This window comes from Chenopodium quinoa, unplaced genomic scaffold (assembly GCF_001683475.1).
Source record: "Chenopodium quinoa cultivar QQ74 unplaced genomic scaffold, ASM168347v1, whole genome shotgun sequence".
Classification (NCBI taxonomy): domain Eukaryota; kingdom Viridiplantae; phylum Streptophyta; class Magnoliopsida; order Caryophyllales; family Amaranthaceae; genus Chenopodium; species Chenopodium quinoa.
This window is the reverse complement of record NW_018743697.1, coordinates 1,626,936-1,646,554: the sequence shown is the minus strand read 5'-3', so window position 1 is coordinate 1,646,554 and position 19,619 is coordinate 1,626,936. Positions and strand designations below refer to the sequence as shown.

At 36.4% G+C, this 19,619-nt stretch overlaps 3 protein-coding genes across 3 annotated transcripts; 2 read left to right on the top strand and 1 right to left on the bottom strand.

The window, feature by feature from the left end:
- Positions 1-1,248: 1,248 nt before the first annotated feature.
- Positions 1,249-3,278, bottom strand: LOC110684107 (40S ribosomal protein S15a-1-like). Its single transcript, XM_021860513.1, has 4 exons — positions 3,134-3,278; positions 2,084-2,234; positions 1,792-1,952; positions 1,249-1,588 (listed from the first exon to the last, which is right to left on the bottom strand). Exons 2-4 carry the CDS (start codon positions 2,214-2,216, stop codon positions 1,490-1,492), a joined length of 393 nt encoding a protein of 130 aa, XP_021716205.1. The 5' UTR covers positions 2,217-2,234; positions 3,134-3,278; the 3' UTR covers positions 1,249-1,489.
- Positions 3,279-4,901: 1,623 nt separating this feature from the next.
- On the top strand, positions 4,902-5,789 carry LOC110684459. The gene has a single exon (XM_021860917.1). It carries the CDS (start codon positions 4,902-4,904, stop codon positions 5,787-5,789), a length of 888 nt encoding a protein of 295 aa, XP_021716609.1.
- A 9,405-nt stretch (positions 5,790-15,194) lies between these two features.
- Positions 15,195-19,435, top strand: LOC110684106 (histone H2B-like). Its single transcript, XM_021860512.1, has 2 exons — positions 15,195-15,724; positions 18,771-19,435. Exons 1-2 carry the CDS (start codon positions 15,286-15,288, stop codon positions 19,202-19,204), a joined length of 873 nt encoding a protein of 290 aa, XP_021716204.1. The 5' UTR covers positions 15,195-15,285; the 3' UTR covers positions 19,205-19,435.
- Positions 19,436-19,619: the final 184 nt, after the last annotated feature.

Below are 19,619 nucleotides of genomic sequence, written 5' to 3'. Positions count from 1 at the left end.
CTGCTGCTACAGATCTAACTATTCAACATTTCATCACAGGTCTATACTTCGGAGCAATTTTTTTCAGCAATGACTGGTATCAACTTTCAAGCCTAGTAGATGTCACATAATCTACCTTAACTCATATTTTTTATACTAAAATTCTAAAAATAACCTAGTTTGGCATACATACGGCCTCCAGAGTCCACAATCGATTGCCTAAAACGGGCTTTAACAAAAAATAGAAAGACTGAAAAAGGTACAACTGCCTAGATTATGTTATAGGCTAGTCCAATAGGCCAAGAATCACACAAAATCATGTCATAAACAATACAGTAACATCACACACTGCTAGTCTATTACCAGGGTTGAAAGTGGATCAAGCTGTGATGTGTAGTTGCTGACAGTTACAAAGAATACAAAATAGATGAAAGTTGTCTCTCTCTTTATCTACACTGAAGAGTGAATAAATATCTCAAAATCTGCAACATTAAAATTGTGGTAATACTTCAATGACTGAGATTTGGATATAGAGATGTTTACTGTTCATACATCAGATTTCACTTCTGCTAGAAGGGGGCATCATTATAGCATCAAGCTATCCAAATACAAACTAGAGGTCAATGAACATGGCAAAGACATTTCTTATTCTGAAAGCATCTACTACAGACTACGGAAAAGCCAGTCCAAGTGACAGTGAGAGTTGAGGGCCATGAACTCATATACTCCAAGACTCATCAATTGCAAGAACCTAATCCAGTGTGAATGACCAGCATTGAGTCAGACACAGGGTATAATCTAGCTTAACTCGATTTCCTTAGAAGAAATAGTTGATATCCCACCGTCAGTATGTTATGTAGCCAGCTTATATAGGCTACACTCCCTCCTATCACCTACATAACTACATTGTATTAAAGACTATTAATACCACATTAGCCAAACACTACCTCCGATATTTTTTAGTTGCAACTTTGGAATATTTTATATCTCACAAATAATACCCCAAAGTTGCAACTAATAAAAATCGGAGATAGTATATATTATCACAAGCTACTCCAGAGAACAGGGGTTACAACCTACAAAAGTAGACACAGATTACACATACGTAAGATCACATACAGGGCAGGGTTACTGATGTCACATAATGCCAATTCCAGAACTAAAATAGATCCAGCAGTAACGTGAGCCTGCTGGATACTTTATTAAAAACATATGACACCCAGAATTTGAAATTGGTTCCTCACTGCGCATAACAGCACTGAGAGATAGTGACAAAATGTGGAACACTTCATTGAGAGATGCATGAAGTTCATCAACTCGCAAGTAAAATTTTAGTTCTCAATTCTCATTAAATTTGATAGGAAAAAGCACACCAGAGTACACACAAGAAAAACTAGATATATTAAAACGGGGCACTACATTCAAAACATGAAGAAAATAGGAGTAGGCAAAAATATTCAAAGTTGTAGTACTGATCCAAAATTTGAAGTCAATCCATGGAACCTTCTCATCAGTAAAAGAAGCCAAGCACCTTGCCTCCAACATTCTTTCTTCTAGCCTCTTCGTGGTCCATGATGCCAGCCGAAGTTGTTAGGACAATATATCCAAACTGAAGAAAAATGAACAGATAATGATTAAGTGCCTCAAAATGACAAGAAAGTAACTCAAATAAAAACCATGAGAACAAAATCGTAGCCTTATTCTGAGGGCATAAACAAAAAAAGCTAGAACATACAATTTTATTGTTAAACAACTCAAACAGTAATAGCTGAAACAATTTAAGCAACTAATGATAAAGTTACTACATCTAACCTGTCTGGAGGGAAGCAACCTTGCTGTCCAGGACTCAATCTCTTTGACTCCGACATCAAAACGAGGGCTGATAACACCACACTTGTTTAATCTTCCATTCAGTTCAATCACAATCTTTCCAGATCTGTGGTCATCAACATACTCAAATTCTCCAATGTAACCTGTAGAAAGCAATCAACGATACATATTACATAATGCAAAAATGTAAGGACAGACAGCCTAATTAATGTATATCCCATTATCCCCTAGAGAAAACCAAACTATTAATGACAAGTGTATGAAGAGATTATACCGTGCTTTTGCATGACAATGAGAAACTTGATAATCACTTTTGAGGAAGGCCTAATGAGCACCTGCCTCTTGCCTCTCTTTTCAGCATTGTACATAGTTTTGAGAGCATCGTTCAAAACACTTGTCCTCACCATCCTTGCAAGCTTAAATTACTGATACATGATGTGAAACAATTAAGTTATGTGCAAAAGATTAGAACCCATTACAATGCCAATTATGAAACACTCAGGATTAATTTTAAAAAATGAAATAAAAACAAATGCTTATCACTGTCAATGCTCACACATCCAGGTACTTTTAAAACTCAGCTAAGTGTCGAAAAGTCAATAAAATTAGCCTTATATAATAATCTTCGCGAGAACCACAGCCTCCATTAATCATAAACATTTAACCAGTTCAAATGTATATTCAATAGGAAACTCAACATAATCCCATTATATGCCTCTAATTCTATTGGACAATTTTAAACCTGACTTCAATCTTTAGCTTAAAGATACAGGGGAAAACCCATGTCGAAACATTATATTCTCAACGGTTTATAAATAATTAATTACATTTGCAGCTACTCTCATTCATTTGCAATTCAGAGGAAATTAAGGATGTAAAATCAAACGATATTTCGATAAATCACCATCATTTATAACCCTATAACAGAAAGAAAAATACATTTTAAAAAATAAATAATAATCAGGAGTTTTAAGGGGACAAGTACAACATAAATTCAACGAATTTCCCAGATCAAAACCGTTAACACCCTTTCTACTGAAATCATACAATCAAAGTATCACCAAAATATATATACATCATCCTCAGTAAATTCAACACAACAATCAAAAATACAAGCTGGTAAAGAAAACAAATTGAAATTCCAATCACTTAGATAATAATTATAAATGAACAACAACATATTATCCATTATTTGATGAAAAAAATAACCACAGAAAACTGAATTAACAAAAAAATCAAGAGGATCTAAACAATAATAGCTTGATTAAAATAAAACCAGATTAAATTAGTAGCAGAAGAAGTACGAGGAAGAGAGAGATTATACCTGGACGAAAAAAGCGAGGTTTCTGCGCGAAGAACACAGGGAGGCAAACTCAAGAAGAATTAGGGTTTTGGTAGCTCAAAAGTGTTGCGCTTTGTTTTTGTTAAGCAGCTTTCACTCTTTACGAATGAGGCGAAGTCAGTGTGTGAGTGAGTAAAAAGTGTTGGACCAATGTAATGGGCCGAATTCTCTTAAGCTTCGGTTAATGGGTTGAACTTTTATAATTTGGTGGACTCTACTTGGTATTGGTGTTGGTTTACTGTAGATGAAATGGCCTTTAATTGAACATTTTAGGTTTTTTTTTTTGGTACTCTTTTGTTCTTGAACTATTGCCTCATGGTTTTCCTTGGGAGGGTTTGGTTCTAGTCTCCTTGACTAGGGTTTCCTGAATTTTCAAGGTGTCTTCTCTATTTTTGGGTCGAGTTTCTCTATTGGTACTTGTTTTTTCATAATTTTGTCTTGTTTGGTCTCCTCAATCATGAGAGACACAAATAAATCGATCACAATTTCTGGTGTGGAGACTAATTCTAGCCCGATTATTGATAACTCTGAAGGAGTTGTCAAAAGTAATCTTAATAAAGAACCCTCTGATGATGTAAATGATGTTATTGACTGGGATGTTGAAGGCGAAGACGATGATGATGCGAGGGTCGAACTTGCCATAGTTGGGAAGATCTGGACCAATAGGACTGTTAATGTCAACGCCTTCATTAATACAATGAAAGGAGTTTGGCAACCTAAGCATGGAGTAGACATCACTGGCATTGATAAGAACTTGGCGCAACAAAAGTAGGGTCCTTGATGACCAACCTTGGCACTTCGACAGGCATGCTCTTATCCTTGGCGAGGCGTCTGATTCGGTAAAACCCTCTGACACTCAAATTTTCCATTTACCTATGTGGGTAAGGGTGTATGATCTTCCCCTCAAGGGAACGCTAAATGTGAGTAATGTGGAGAAAATTGGTAATAAGTTGGGGGTTTTTGTTAAACTGGACAATGCTGCGAAAGTAGGCATTGATAGGTCTATCTGTATTAGAGTACTTGTGGATGTGAGAAAGCCTTTGGCTAAGCATGTTAAATTAAAATTAAGAGGGGGGATAAAAGAATTGTTTGAAGTTAAATATGAAAAGCCTCCTCTATTTTGTTTTTGTTGTGGTTTAATGGGACATGGAATGAAAGATTGCGAGGAGTACAGGGATGCTGAAAAACCAGTTACTTCTTATGGGGCGTGGATGAAAGCCTCACCTTGGAAGTATACTTCAAGTGTGAGCGATGAGGGGGGTGGGTCTGATCGAATGGCAGGGGCTAAGGTCCTGTTTGTTACAAAATCGAAGAAGAAACCACCTAGCTCTGATGATATTGATCGGGTTCTTGATATGGCTGATAAGCTCAATGTTGTTGGCCTCGACAATGATATTAATATAGGTGATAAGGGGCTGATGGAGGAGAGTTCAAAGGGAGTGAGTACTGAGGTGCTTGACTATGAAAGTGGGGCGGGAAAGGCAATGAACAGGGAGGTAAGTAGTGGTACAGAGGAAGCGATGAAAGGGGATGGGAAGGCAGGGAAAGGGTGGAAGAGAGTGTCACGGGATATGGATCATAGCATGAGCACTGGAGTAGTGGTGTTAGGAGAAAAAAGGAGTCTTGATAATTCTATGGAGGAGAGTGAGGCTGTGATGACTGTTTCGATTGAGAAAGAAAAAAGGAGGCGAGTTCAAGTGCCTAATGCTGTGAAAGTGGCGAGCCCCACCAATAGGGCTCTTGGTGATAAATGAGTTATATTTTGTCGTGGAATTGCAGAGGTTTGGGGAGTACCGATGCAATTAATGCGTTGAAACGCATTGTTTTTCTTGAAATCCCCCACATGGTGTTCCTTATGGAAACTAAGTTGAAAGCATTCGAAATGGAAAAAATAAAATATAAAATAAAATTCAGCTCTTGCTTTATTGTGGATTGCGAAGGGGAAGGTAGGAGAAGAAGAGGTGGTTTGGCGCTTTTATGGAATAACAGTATTGATGTCAATATTCGGTCTTTCTCTTTGAATCATATTGATGCAAGGGTAAGATCAATCACCCAAGATGAGTGGCGATTTTCTGGCATATATGGCCACCCAGATGAAGAAAATAAATATAAAATCGGGCAGCTCCTAATTTCTTTAAAGGGGGGAACCGATACTCCTTGGCTATGTGGTGGAGACTTGATTTTAATGCTTCACTCGGGTGAAAAGCAAGGCGGAAGGGTGTTTGATATGGAGGAAGCGGAAATCTTGCGTGATGTTGTTGGTGTTTGCGAGCTGGAGGACCTCGGTTTTATAGGTCATGACTTTACTTGGTCGAATAATAGAGGTGGGGAAGAGAGCATTCAAGAGAGGCTTGATAGATTTCTTGCAAACCGAACTTGGAGAGATGCTTTTCAGGGTTCTTTCGTTACTCACCTCACAAAGAGAAAATCTGATCACCTTCCTATTCTCCTTTGTGTCCAAGATGTCGTCTCAAAGCAAAAGAAGAAAAAGAAGAAAAAATTGTATCGGTTTGAGGACACTACTAGAAAACAGGCAAATAGCGACGGAATAGTTCCGACGGACCCAAAATTCCGTCGTAAAAGTCAAAATTTCCGACGGATTTTTCCGTCGTACAGTACCATTTCCGACGGAATTTAAATCCGTCGGAATGTATATTTTTTTTTAAAAAAAAAAACCCCTTTGAAGAAACCCTAAAACCTTTATTTCCTCCTCTTTCTCCTTCAGCCGTTTCCATTCTCTTTTCTCCTCTCCTTTTCTCCTCCTTTTCTCTCCTCCCTCTTCTCCTGTTGCATGCACCTCTTCTCTTCTTCTCTCTCCTCTTCTCTTCTTCTCTATCCTCTTCTTCTCTCTCCTTCCTCTTCTCCCTGCTGGCTGTTCGTTGCCCCTCATCTTCTTTCTCTCTTTCCTCTTCTCTTTCTCTCTTTAGTTCTTCGTGGTGGTGTTCAAGACAATGGGCAGTGTGTATAGTGGTGTTCAAGTCGATTTCTCGCCGATTTCTAGAAATTAGTGGTTTTTCATGTCAAATTCGACCATGAAAACTCTAGATCTAGAGTTTTCATGGTCGAATTTGACCTTTAAAACCCAAATTCGAGCATATTTTGGGGATTTGTTGGTAAAATTCAAGGTATGTTAATTTTTTCTTACGTATTTTTGGTTTCTGAGATTTGTTTTAGAAATTTTATGGAGATTTGGTTCGGGATAATTTTTGTGGTTCGGGATAATTTTTGTGGTTAATTATCGTTTTTTTTTTAATTTTCTTTATGAAATTCTTGCTAAATTTGTAGATCCATTGGTTTTGATTTATTTGTGTGGTGCTTTTCGATTTTATTGTCTCAATTTTTGTATTTTTGGGTTGATTTTCGATTATGGGTTATTTTCGGTTTTTTTTTGCTAAATTTTGTGTTTTTTGGGGTTTATTTTTGGAGTGGTGGTGTTTGAAGGTGGGAAGGGGCTAGGGTGGGTGTCGGTGGCGGTGTTTGAAGGTGGATTGGTGGTTGGTTTGGGTGTCGGTGGTGGTGTTTGAAGGTGGGAAAACGGTTGCTGTGGGTGTTGGTGGTGATGTTTGAAGGTGGGAAAAGGGTGTGCAGTGGGGTCTGGCCGTCTGGTGGTGCAGGGTGGTTGCTGGTGATGTGGGCTGGTGGTGGGGTGGTGCGAGGCGTTTTTTTTTGGTTTTTTAAAAATAATTTTCCGACGGAATTTCCGTCGCAACATACCGACAGAACTTAGTCCGTCGGAAACTTGCGACGGACTTTCTCGGGCCTGAAAATATTTTCCGGCGGACTGAATTCCGTCGGAAATTCCGTCGGAAAAAGCCCATTTTCCTACGAATAGTTTTCCGACAACTAGTTACGACGGAATTCCGACGGAAAACAGGGTGTTTCCGACGGAAAATTTCCGTCGTGATTTAGCTGTTTTCTAGTAGTGAGGAAATGTGGCTTCGGGATGAGAATTGTGCAAATATTAGAGTTGAGGCTTGGGATTATGGTGGAGATTTGTGCTCTAAAATTGCTTTCACTTCTACGAGACTGAGTGCTTGGAGTAGGGATAAGTTTGGGGATTTTATTGAAAAATTGAAGGCGTGTAAGGCTCAAATGAAGGTCCTTATGGGTGAAGCTCAAACAGTAGAGGTGATAGCACAAAGGAGAGCCCTTGATGATCGCATGGATGAACTGGAAAGAAGAGAGGAAATGTATTGGAAACAACGAAGTAGGCAAGATTGGCTTAAGCATGGGGACAAGAACAATTCTTTCACCAAAAAGCCAAGCAAAGAGAAGAGAGGAATAATATCAGATGTGTGCAAGATGCGGCCGGGAACACTTATAAGGAGGAGGAACAAATTTCAGAAATTTTTGTTAATTTTTTTGAAGACTTGTTCGCTATGAATAGAAATATTGAAGTGGAGTCGGTGCTTGATAAGGTGAGCAGGATTGTTGATGATAAACAACACTCGAGCCTAGCAGCCCCATTCACAGCAGAGGAGGTACATACAACCCTGTTTTAAATGCACCCTACAAAGGCCCCCGGGCCCGATTGTATGTCCGCCGTGTTTTTTCAGAAATTTTGGGATATTGTAGGGAATGATGTAGTGGGGAAAGTGTTAGATATTTTGAATAATAATGGGGATATAGGTTCTATTAATCAGACTCACATTGTATTAATTCCGAAAAAAAAAGAATGTGTGTCTCCTGTTGATTATAGACCTATTAGTTTGTGTAATGTGTTGTATAAGATTATCACAAAAGTGTTAGCCAATAGGCTAAAAATAGTTCTTCCTAACATCATCCATGAGTCGCAGAGTGGCTTTTTTCCGGGAAGATTGATAACAGACAATGTGCTAGTTGCCTATGAGTGCTTCCATTATCTGAGAAAGAAGAAGAAGGGAAAAAAAGGGTACCTTGGGCTCAAGCTTGATATGAGTAAGGCATATGATATAGTTGAATGGAAATTTCTGCAGGATATGATGTTGAAGTTGGGTGTGCCGGATAATTTTGTGAGGTTGGTAATGAAATGTGTGAGTACTACCTCTTTTGATGTTCTTGTCAATGGGCAACCGTCGAGAACTTTCAAGTCCACTCGGGGGCTTAGACAAGGAGATCCCATTTCCCCTTTCTTGTTTATTTTGTGTGCGGAAGGGCTATCTGCGTTGCTTAGATATGCGGGGAACAAGAGTCTTATTCATGGGGTGAAAATTGGTCGACATGTTAAGCCAATTTCTCACCTATTTTTTGCTGATGATAGTGTCCTATTCGTGAGAGCGACGGAAGAGAAGGTTGAGAAGGTGCTTGGTATTCTTTCTACCTATGAGATTGCTTCGGGTCAGAAACTGAATATGGACAAATCAGAGGTGTCTTTTAGCCGAAACATAGATCAAGAACGGAAAAATATGCTTCAGATGAAGTTATCTTAAGGCCGTCGAAGGACATGATAAATATTTGGGCCTTCCAACTTACATTGGAGGGTCTAAAAAACAGGTTTTCCAGAATATTCAGGATCGGATTTGGAAAAAACTCAAAGGGTGGAAGGATAAATATTTGTCTCAAGTCGGTAAGGAAGTTTTGATTAAATCCATTGCACAAGCAATCCCTGCATATGCTATGCAATGTTTCTTGATCCCGGCTAGTATCTTGAATATTGTTGAAAAATTGTGTCGACAATTTTTTTGGGGGCAACAACGAGAGGAAAATAAGATCTGTTGGGTTGCTTGGGAGAAAATGTATGTTCCACAGAGTCAAGGGGGTCTCGGATTTAGAAATATGAAAAATTTTAACAAGGCCCTTTTAGCTAAGCAAGCTTGGCGTATCCTCTCAAATGAGGAATCCCTCATGGCTAAGGTGTTAAAAGGTAAATACTTCCCTCACTCGACTTTCAAAGATGCAAAAGTTCAACCGAGCTCGAGTTACACTTGGAAATCCATCCTTGGTGCTAGAGATGTGTTAATGAGGGGGGTTAGAAGAAATGTTGGAGATGGATCTTCGACTCATATCTGGAGTGATCCATGGATACCGACCCTTAGGGGATTTACTGTAGCTTCAAGCCAGCCCGAGTTTGGCTACTGTCTTGTGTATGTGCGCTAATTGTGGGATTGTATTAGATGCTTGGATGTTGATCAACTTAAAGCCAACTTCTCTTAAGTGGAGGTGAGTGCTATTCGAAATATCCCTATTTTTATGTTCGATAGTAAAGATTTTTGGATGTGGCAATATTCGAAGGATGGGTGTTTCACGGTTAAAAACGCATATAATATGCTCACTGTTGGGCAGAATCAGGATACGGCATCGACTTCGAATGATAGACTCTCTTTTGATTGGAAGATGATATGGAAAATGGATGTTCCTCAAAAAATTAAAATGTTTGCTTGGCGATCCATTAAGAATGCCCTGGTAACTCGTGACAACCTTGCAAGAAGAGGAATGGAGATAGATACTTGGTGCCCAATGTGTGGTAGTGAAAAAGAGAGTATGCTTCATATGCTTGTGAAATTTGAAGGGGTAAGTTTGATTTGGTATACTTCTCCATTAAGGCTGAATATTGAGAACTATAATGGTGAGACTTTTAGAGAGTGGTGTCTCTCGATTCATAAGGTTTGTAAGGATATGAAATGGTGGAGTTTGTTTTGGTGTGTAGCTTGGGGTATATGGTTGCGTAGGAATGGTTGGGCGTTCCAGAAGAAGAAGATCGAGGGAACCGAAGTTATTCGTAAGGCTGTGAGCTTAATTGGAGAGTATGAGGTAGCTATGGAAGTCAGCACTATACGCCCCCCTGTTGTGACCCTTGAAACCGAGTGGAAACCCCCTCAAGTTGGGGTCATCAAAGTAAATTCAGATGCAGCAATTTTGTCTCCTTTAGTTGCTGGTTTTGGAGGGGTGATGCGTGATCATGTTGGGGATGTAGTTGCAGCTATGTGTATGAGAATGGAGGGGTGTTATGAAGTGGATGTTATGGAAGCAATGGCTATGAGGCATGCCTTACAAGTTACGATGGAAGCATGTTTCTTGAGGAATTGTCTAGAGACGGATTGCTTAAAGCTTTTTTTATCATTTATCGAAGGCTACTATCACAACAAATGCCTTTGGGAGGATCTTCAATGACATCCTCTTGCTTGCTCGATCATGTCAGATGTGCTCCTTTTCTTTTGTGAAGCGTTCAGGCAATAAGGTGGCTCATAGCTTAGCCAAATTATGTAATTCTTATATTGACTTTAGAGTTTGGTTGGAGGATTATCCTCATGATGTAACTCATCTGGTTGTGGCCGATTCGTGCCTAGTTGAAGGTTAATAATATTGCGTTTCCCGTAAAAAAAAAAAAAAAAAAAAACAAAAAAAAAAAAAAAAACTATTGCCTCATGGTAATTTTTGGAATTAACTTTTTAGATTGTGACCATGAATTTTCATTAATTCATTTTTAAAAAATACAGTAATATTCTCATACACAGTTTTTATTGAGTTTATTTTGATTTATGGGTAGTTTAATAATTTTCATGCAACAGATAAATTAAAATATTTTCATTTGAAAACATGCCAAATAGACAATAAAAGGCCAATGTAACAATTTTAAACAATTTCTCACTCCCTCTTTGATTGCCCGGAAGTGCAACAAGCTTGGGTGAAATATGACCTAGCAATGCTAATTGCAGACTCTCCGATGCAAACAAACTTTGTTGAATGGTTGCTTTGTATGGACAAGAAGGTTGACATAAATGTGCTTAGAAAGGTAATGACCATTGCTTGGGTTGTTTAGTTCTGCAAAAATCAAAGGGTGCATGACAACAATCGCCTTGATGTGTGTATGATTGCTGACGGATTTATGAGAATGGTGCAAGATTATTGTTCTTATGCGAGCAAGGTTTTCAACCATGTGAGCTTCCCAGAACCTGCTACTGTCTCCAAGTGGTACTGCCCTCAACCTAGGTACATTAAAATCAAGGTCGATGCCCATATCGGGGTTGGTAGTGCTGGAGGCCTACGTGCGATTGCAAGAAATGAAGATGGGGATGTTGTGTGGGCTGAAACAAAAAGGACCCCTACGCACTTTCCTGTTGAGATTGCAGAGTTTGTTGTAGTACGTTTTGGCTATAAAATGGCTATGAGGATGGGGCACGAGCAGATTTGGGTTGAAAGCGATGCTACAAATGTCACTTGAATAGTAAACAAGGCTGATCTTGATTACTATCCACTATGGTTGATTTTTTATGATGTCTGTAATTTAGCTAAAACGTTTCATGCTTTTAAGTTTTCTCATGTTTGTAGAGCATGAAATACGCTTGCTCATCTTGTTGCGAGATGAGACACGCCTAATTATTCGCAACTTGTATAGCTCTTTCCCGCAAGGTCTTTTAGACTTAGCGGAACTTGACATGAAATAAAATTTCTGCTAACATTTCTCCTCTAAAAAACAAAAGGCAAATGGATGAAGTATGGTATTGTGCTAAGGAGGCGTTTGGTTCCCAACCTGGTATGAGTTTGAAACTTTGAAATCAATAATGAAACAAGAGTGGTATGGTATGGGGTTAAAACTTGATTCTTAGTACCTTGTTCATTTCTAAGATGAGTATCATCTCCTTACCTAATGTTTGGTTCACAATGTTGGAATCAACATATTAAAATTTTAGCAAGTTAGAAAACTATTGCTAGAAAATTGCAATTTTAACATAACTTTAATTAGTACGTTAGCAATTACGCTAAGGTTGTGTTTGGATTCAATCATTTCATTTGAAATCTAGAATTTCAAATTTGGAATTTGAATTAATGACATTCAATTCCAAATTCTCTGTTTGGAAAAAACTTAGAATTTCAAATTTATCAAAATTCTCTCTTCCTTGCTTACTCTCCCTGACATTCAAATCCCCCAACTTGTTCATCCAAATCACATTCCTCCTCATGTTCATCCAAATCCCCAAATTGCTGACTCAATTAGATGAGAAATCGGCATCAATCAACCAAAATCTACAGTCATTATTTAGATTATGACATCAATCAACCCAAATTGTGATTCAAAGTAACATACCAATGGTGGTCGGTGGTCTGAAAATTGTTTGTTTTTTTTTTTTAAAAAAAACCCTTAGTAACTTTTCGATCGAGGAGAACGCAAACAAGCTGCTTTAATGGAGGATAGAATCTTCAGTAATACATAGTACATCGACGGAGGAGAGAGAGCTAAGAAGTTGCTTCAATGGAGGAGAGAGAAAAAAAATTGGGGAAACCTAAAAAGACCTAGGAGAGAGAAATTGGGGTAATTTTTTTAACCTGTGAGAATTTGAAACGACATCTTATGAGATAGAATTTGCAATTCATTGATTTGGATATAATTAATTCATGGCTTGGATTTGGCCCAAATCAGAATTTCAAATTTTTGTATTACCCAAACAACTCATTTGGCCCAAATCAGAATTTCAAATGAAATCCTTGATACCAAACAGACCATAATTGAATTGTATTCAATTGCCGGCAAGTATTATAGTTTACGCCCAACATTGCAAACTACAAACAATTCACCTTTTTTTGTGATCGACTCAGTCAAGGCTCCTTTATACTTACTTCCGCTTTATTCACCGCTATCCACATCTACTCACTATATCTACACCGTGTTTATCTTTGTAATTATTGTCTTATTTTGAGCAAAATAATACTTAGTATATGTTAAGGAATTCAAACAATGATGTAGCATTTAATAAATAATCTATTAATTAAAAAGTGTTCCTAATAACGTATATGTGTCACGAAAACCACTCAGTACACCACGTCACCCACTCAACTTCTCTTTATGCCACATGGCCCCCATTCCATTTGTTTCTCATTGCATGTCATGCACTTGTATTTTTTTTATTTATTTTTTATTTATTTATAAACAAATCTCCATCAGATTTGAACATGCATGGCTCAGATGAGCAAAATAGTACCCCTAAACCTAAGTAATATTATACTAGTATAACAATGATAAGTTGTTAACTACAAAGTAGTCAATTGTAAACCAAGCATTTCAACAATGAAATGAGTAACTGGAGTAGAAAGGATACATCTGCCTCTTAAATTGATCAACATTCACACATAGATGTAATCAAAGAATGTCACACATATCAAGTATTAATAACTACAACATTTACCCATGACACAATAAATTACAAAGTTTAGTACAACTTTATGAAAGTGATAAAATGGGAAGTTCTACATCTCTCATAATTTTATCCTTGAGGAAATTAGATTGACCTGCATAACGAAGGACTTACGAGTTACATAGTTCAAAGGTCTTAAGACTGTTAACCCAATAGGCAAGACATTTACGACTATTATAAATAGTACTCCGTACATAGTAGATTAGTAATTCAAAGTACATTTAATTCATTTATTTTTAAAACATATCTTTTAAAGTTTTCTAGTTATTTATAGTGTGTTCAATTCATGTATTTGCTTATAATTTTGAAAGAAGATTGCAATACCCAGTATGACAATATATTAGTATGCAGGCAATTAGCTTAGTTTAACAACTTTTATGTGTAGGTTAAGCATCAATTAAGGCATCAACCCTAAGTTTTATATTCCTAATCAAGAATTACATCAATGTTCATTGCTTAGGTCGTAGGGCCTGTTTTGATTAACTGAACTGAATTTAATATTTTATGAAATAAGTAAATTAAGAACTGAAATGAACATTTTACGAGAGAAGAAAATTAAGAACTGAACTTTGAAAATAAGCTAAATAGAACAGGCCCTTAGGACTTGACTATTTGTAACACCCCGACCCCAAACAAATTAAGGAGGGGCCTATTGTCACGAAATGTGCATCAAGGGCCAATAATTGTCCTCACAGACCAACATGAGTGTTTTCGGCGCATTTTGTCCTCACCCATTCTAAGACTACTCTCAGCCAAACACGCTTAATTATGGAGCATTTTAGCATGTGAGCTCCCTAAAAGGAAGATGCATCTTGTTGATATGAATAATATATCAAATTATTTTAAAGCAATTATGAGTAGGGATGAACATGGTCTGGTTTGGTGCGGTTTGAGTATAAACCAAACCAAACCGCAAAATACGGTTTGGTCAATTTTCCAAACCAAACCAAACCATATTAATATTGAAACCAAACCAAACCAATCCGTAATAATGCGGTTTATGATGAGACGACATTTTTTCCTAAAAATTGTCAAATATTAATAAATTTATAATAAAGTTCAAATAATTAGCCCAAACGGATTAAATTATACTACAAAGTTTTAATAAAAATAACAACCAACTAATCAAGTGCTAACACAATAACACACAATAAAAATAATACATAACAAATTAACAGTGGGAAAAACATAATACATTTGTCCAAAAAAAATAATAATTCATACTACATTATAGTTTTTAATAATTGGCAGCAACCTGACAACATCAGGGGCTGCATTATGTGATATCAATGATTGCCGGAGCTAAACTGATCTTGGAGTATAGTATTATACTGAATTACTGACCGTCTTGTAATGATTTTTCATGTTTTTTATTTTTTTTTCTTTTTAAAAATAAATAATAACTATTTTAATTTTTATAAATATTATATAAATATTAAAATGCAGTTTACTGATTTACGGTTTGGTTTGGTTTATAATTTTTGAAAAACCAAACCAAACCGCATTTCCCAAAAAATCGAAACCAAACCGTAAACCAAATCAAACCGCTAAAATACGGTTTGGTCTGATTTGGTTATGGTCCAGACCAAACTCTGTACAACCCCTTTAGATGTATTACAGTACTTGAGCCTTGAGGTACGGTTATTGCTTGATACCCGAAATAACATCCAATTGGATTGAAATTGAATTTTTTTTTTTATGAAGCCATGAAATTGATATTCTGAATTGGATTGTTAAAGGGCCAAATCCTATTTAGCAAGCCAACTGAATGAAGCGGCGCGAAATTACAAAAATCTCCCAATACAAAAAAGGCGGAAAACGAATAATGACCAAAACGTCATGAATCATTCACGTCAGCGATCCGTGTAAACTCTCAACATCCAATCAGAAACATCCTCCTTTTCCTATAAATAAACTTTCCCATTTCCTTAAAATCTTATCATTCTCATCTCGCTGTCGTTTATCACCACACTTTCTCTCTCTTATCCCAAATCACCACTCTCTCTCTCTCTAAAAATCCCCAAAATGCCTCCCAAAGGAGAGAAGAAACCCGCCGAGAAAAAGCCCGCAGAGGAGAAGAAAGCCGCCGCCGCCGAGAAAGCTCCGGCGGAGAAGAAGCCAAAAGCCGGCAAAAAGCTTCCCAAAGAAGCCGGCGCCGCCGCCGGAGACAAGAAGAAGAAGCGTCACAAGAAGAACGTCGAAACCTACAAGATCTACATCTTCAAGGTTCTCAAGCAGGTTCACCCTGACATCGGAATCTCCAGCAAGGCGATGAGCATCATGAACAGTTTCATCAATGATATCTTCGAGAAGCTTGCGCAGGAATCTGCGAAGCTCGCTCGTTACAACAAGAAGCCGACGATTACTTCTCGGGAGATCCAGACTGCTGTGAGGCTTGTTCTTCCTGGAGAACTCGCTAAGCATGCCGTTTCTGAGGGGACTAAGGCTGTTACTAAGTTTACTAGCTCTTAAATTGATTTTGGGATGAATTTACAGAGTTGTTTGTGTATTTAGGTTGTTCTAATTAGGGTTTCTAGTTTCTGCAGTTTGGTTGTTTGATTAGGGTTTGCTTTTGTAAAATTGCAGATATATGGAATGTTAAAGGATCTAAATGTTTTGTTTTCAATAGATTGTTGAAAAATTTCTCAATTTTACATTCCAATTGCCGATTGTGTTAATTCGATCTGCTCTGTTTGATGTTCAATATTTTGGTTGGATTCTGAGAAAGATTTTCTGTTTGTGTTAAGGTATTAGCAAATTATTCGTCGGAGAATCTCAGCATTTTGAAGATATGTGATTCAGTGTTTAAACTGTTGATATTGAAATTTAGTATATGACTTAATTGACGAAGATGTTAATGGTGCTTAATTTTAACTGTTCTCATTTTTAAATAGACTGGTTTTTGGACAATAATCGTTTCAATTTAGGCTTCTGAACCTCTCAATTAAGGGTTGTTGCAACTAAGACCTTTTAAGAGAAGAAATTATTATACAAACATGAACACTCGATAATTCATTATGCCATTTGCATACTAGAGTCCCGATTTATTTTTTATACTAAGAAAATTGACCCCTTGTTATACATCAATAGACATCTTAAGTTAACATTATTGACTTGTTTTCATTATTGAGATATAACTGTTGAAAATTGATTCAAATTTTGATTTGTCATTCATTAACAAATATCGTTACTCAAAAACAAAGATCCACAAACAATTCATTAACTTTTTTATGAATGCCAAATGCAAAGGAATAAGTCCTTATCTATACATACTACAGAGTACTATTTTAAGTTAGGGGTTAGATGCAAATATGTGTTATTTGCTCAAATTGTGCTTTATTACTCTTCATTTGTGTGTTTTGATGGACTCCAAGGGATGGACTATTATTGGCTAAGTTGTGTATAGTGAGCTTTGATATAGAAGGTAGCTAAATTAATGGATAATTTCAACTTAAAATAAAGCATAACCATATCAAAAGAAATGAATCAATGATGAAACTGACTATTGCCAACTATTTTTTTTATGACTTTTAATCCATAAATGATAATGGAGTGATTTTAATTGGGTTGTAAACTATACTTGTAGTGATAGGTCATGCGCCAAATATTGACAAACGACGAGAAAATTATGACATTTTGAAGATGAGTTGTTTATTAAATTTTTATAACTTCAAATGTGTATTTAACTTGTAATTCCGGCTAGATTGTGGCAAAGCTTGTGTTCCAAATACAATGTCGAATTATATAAAAATTTCAAGGTCAACTTCACCACCTGATAGGGTCGTTTATCCTTAGAATAGGGTGAAGGCCATAGTCTCGTACTCTCGTGGAAGTTTAGCCTTTGCCTGTAAATACTCCGTGTGCAAGGTACTTATTAAATATTACCCTTTAATCCTTAAATTCCTAAAATTTTGTTACTTCTTTATTTTTTTTACTTGAAAAACTTTGTTTATCAAGTTAATTGCATATGCTATGAGTTATAATTTAAATAAAAAAACTATTATTATACGAGATCTTGTTAAAGTTAACTTTGTTTGATAGGAAAATTAATTCATTGTAATAAATTGACAAACATATAATAAAAATTGTTCAAAATGGTGAAAGGACTCATTAGAGAGATTGTAATATACACCCGGATATATGGTACAACTAAAGGTCTGTTCTGTTCACCTTATTTTCACTTATTTCAGGTTTAATAAATTGACAAACATATAATAAAAATTGTTCAAAATGGTGAAAGGACTCATTAGAGAGATTGTAATATACACCCGGATATATGATACAACTAAAGGTCTGTTCTGTTCACCTTATTTTCACTTATTTCAGGTCTAAAAGTTCAGATAAGTTCAGACAAAGGTTAATAAGTTCAGATAAGTTTAGGGTTAATAAGTTCTAAATTAACGTTCTCCTCACCTTATTTCCACTTATTATATTTATATAGAGTTATTACTAATCAAGATTGCTTTTCACTTTTTTTTTTTTTTTTTTTTTTTTGTAAAATTTTATGTGTTTTATTATCATGATTTCATATAAGAATAAAGTAACATTTGCATAAAAAATAAAATTAAAGTAACGTTATACTCATAAGTTATGGTAAGACTAGATAAATTTTGCTTATATAAAAGTTAAGCAAATCAACAAGTTTAATATATTCAAAAATGCTAATATTTTCATATTTTATTGCTTTTATTTTAATATATTGTTATATATATACTCATATTACCAATATATTACACAATATGTTTCAAGAATGGCAAATAATGTCTAATAAAGTCTTATAAGTGTTAATAAGTAAAAATAAGTGTTAATAAGGTGTAATAAGTTCAGATAAGTTTAGATAAGTTCAGATAAGTAAAAATCAGGTGAATAGAACACACCCTAAGAATATTTGTTTGTTCATTCAATGATAAAATGAGCAATAATCATCAAATTGAGCAAAAAATACTCTTAGGTACACCAAACACCCGAATGTATAAAACAATTTCAATACTCATTATAATAACATTTCGTTTAGGGTTTAAAGAGAAGTTAGGGAGAAAGTGAGAAACTATAAGATGTCCACTATTCTTCATGAGTCCCAATTTCTTCCATTAATTTTAGTACTACATCTTGCCATGGAACTATGGAAGATTACAATGAAATAGTTTCCAATTTTCCATGACAAGTGCAAATTACTTTATAAAGCCCAATCATAGAAAAAGCCCAATCCAGTAAGAACCAAAGCTGGTACTTCCAAATTACCAGGCGCGAAAATGACGAAATCTCCCAAAATAAAAAAGGCGGAAAATCCAAAAATTCCAAAACTTTCACTATCCTAAACCACCCACGTCATCGATCCGTGTATACTCCCATCAACCAATCAGAACCAACCTCTCCCATCTATATAAACACTTCTTCCATTCTTGTAACCCTCATTCTCATCTTAATTCATTTTCAGTTCTCTCTCATCATCTCCCCCAATTTCTCACTTTTTTCTCTCTAAAAAAAAACCTCAAAAATGCCGCCTAAGGGAGAGAAGAAGCCCGCCGAGAAGAAGCCAGCAGAGGAGAAGAAGGCCGCCGCCGCTGAGAAGGCTCCGGCAGAGAAGAAGCCAAAAGCCGGCAAGAAGCTTCCAAAGGAGGCCGGAGCAGCCGCCGGAGACAAGAAGAAGAAGCGTCACAAGAAGAGCGTCGAAACCTACAAGATCTACATTTTCAAGGTTCTCAAGCAGGTTCACCCTGATATCGGAATTTCCAGTAAGGCGATGAGCATCATGAACAGCTTCATCAACGATATCTTCGAGAAGCTTGCTCAGGAATCTGCTAGACTCGCTCGTTACAACAAGAAGCCGACGATTACTTCTCGGGAGATTCAGACTGCTGTGAGACTTGTTCTTCCTGGTGAATTGGCTAAGCATGCTGTTTCTGAGGGTACTAAGGCTGTTACCAAGTTTACCAGCTCTTAAATTAGGGTTTGAGGTTGGATTTGTGGAGTTTGTGGTGGTTATGGTTGTATTTATCGGTTTGGTGGTTATGAAATTAGGGTTAGGGTTAGGGTTTTAGATTAAGTTTTTATGATTATGTCTATTATTATTAGGTCTTTAGATTTTATCATTATGTTTCTGTTTATGTATTAGCTTGATGCAGTTATGATATATTAAATGACTATTATAATTATATGGTACTTAATTTTTATCTTCTGGATTGCTAATTTGCGATTTTCATAATTGTTAATTATGTTTAATGGTTAATTGTTAAATATAATTTCATCAGTAGTATAAATCGTTGAAATTCAATTCCTTATATCATTTACTGACTTATGCAATTTGAAGGTTAATCTGCAGATTCTAATGGTGTTTGCACAATTGAACAATTAAAATG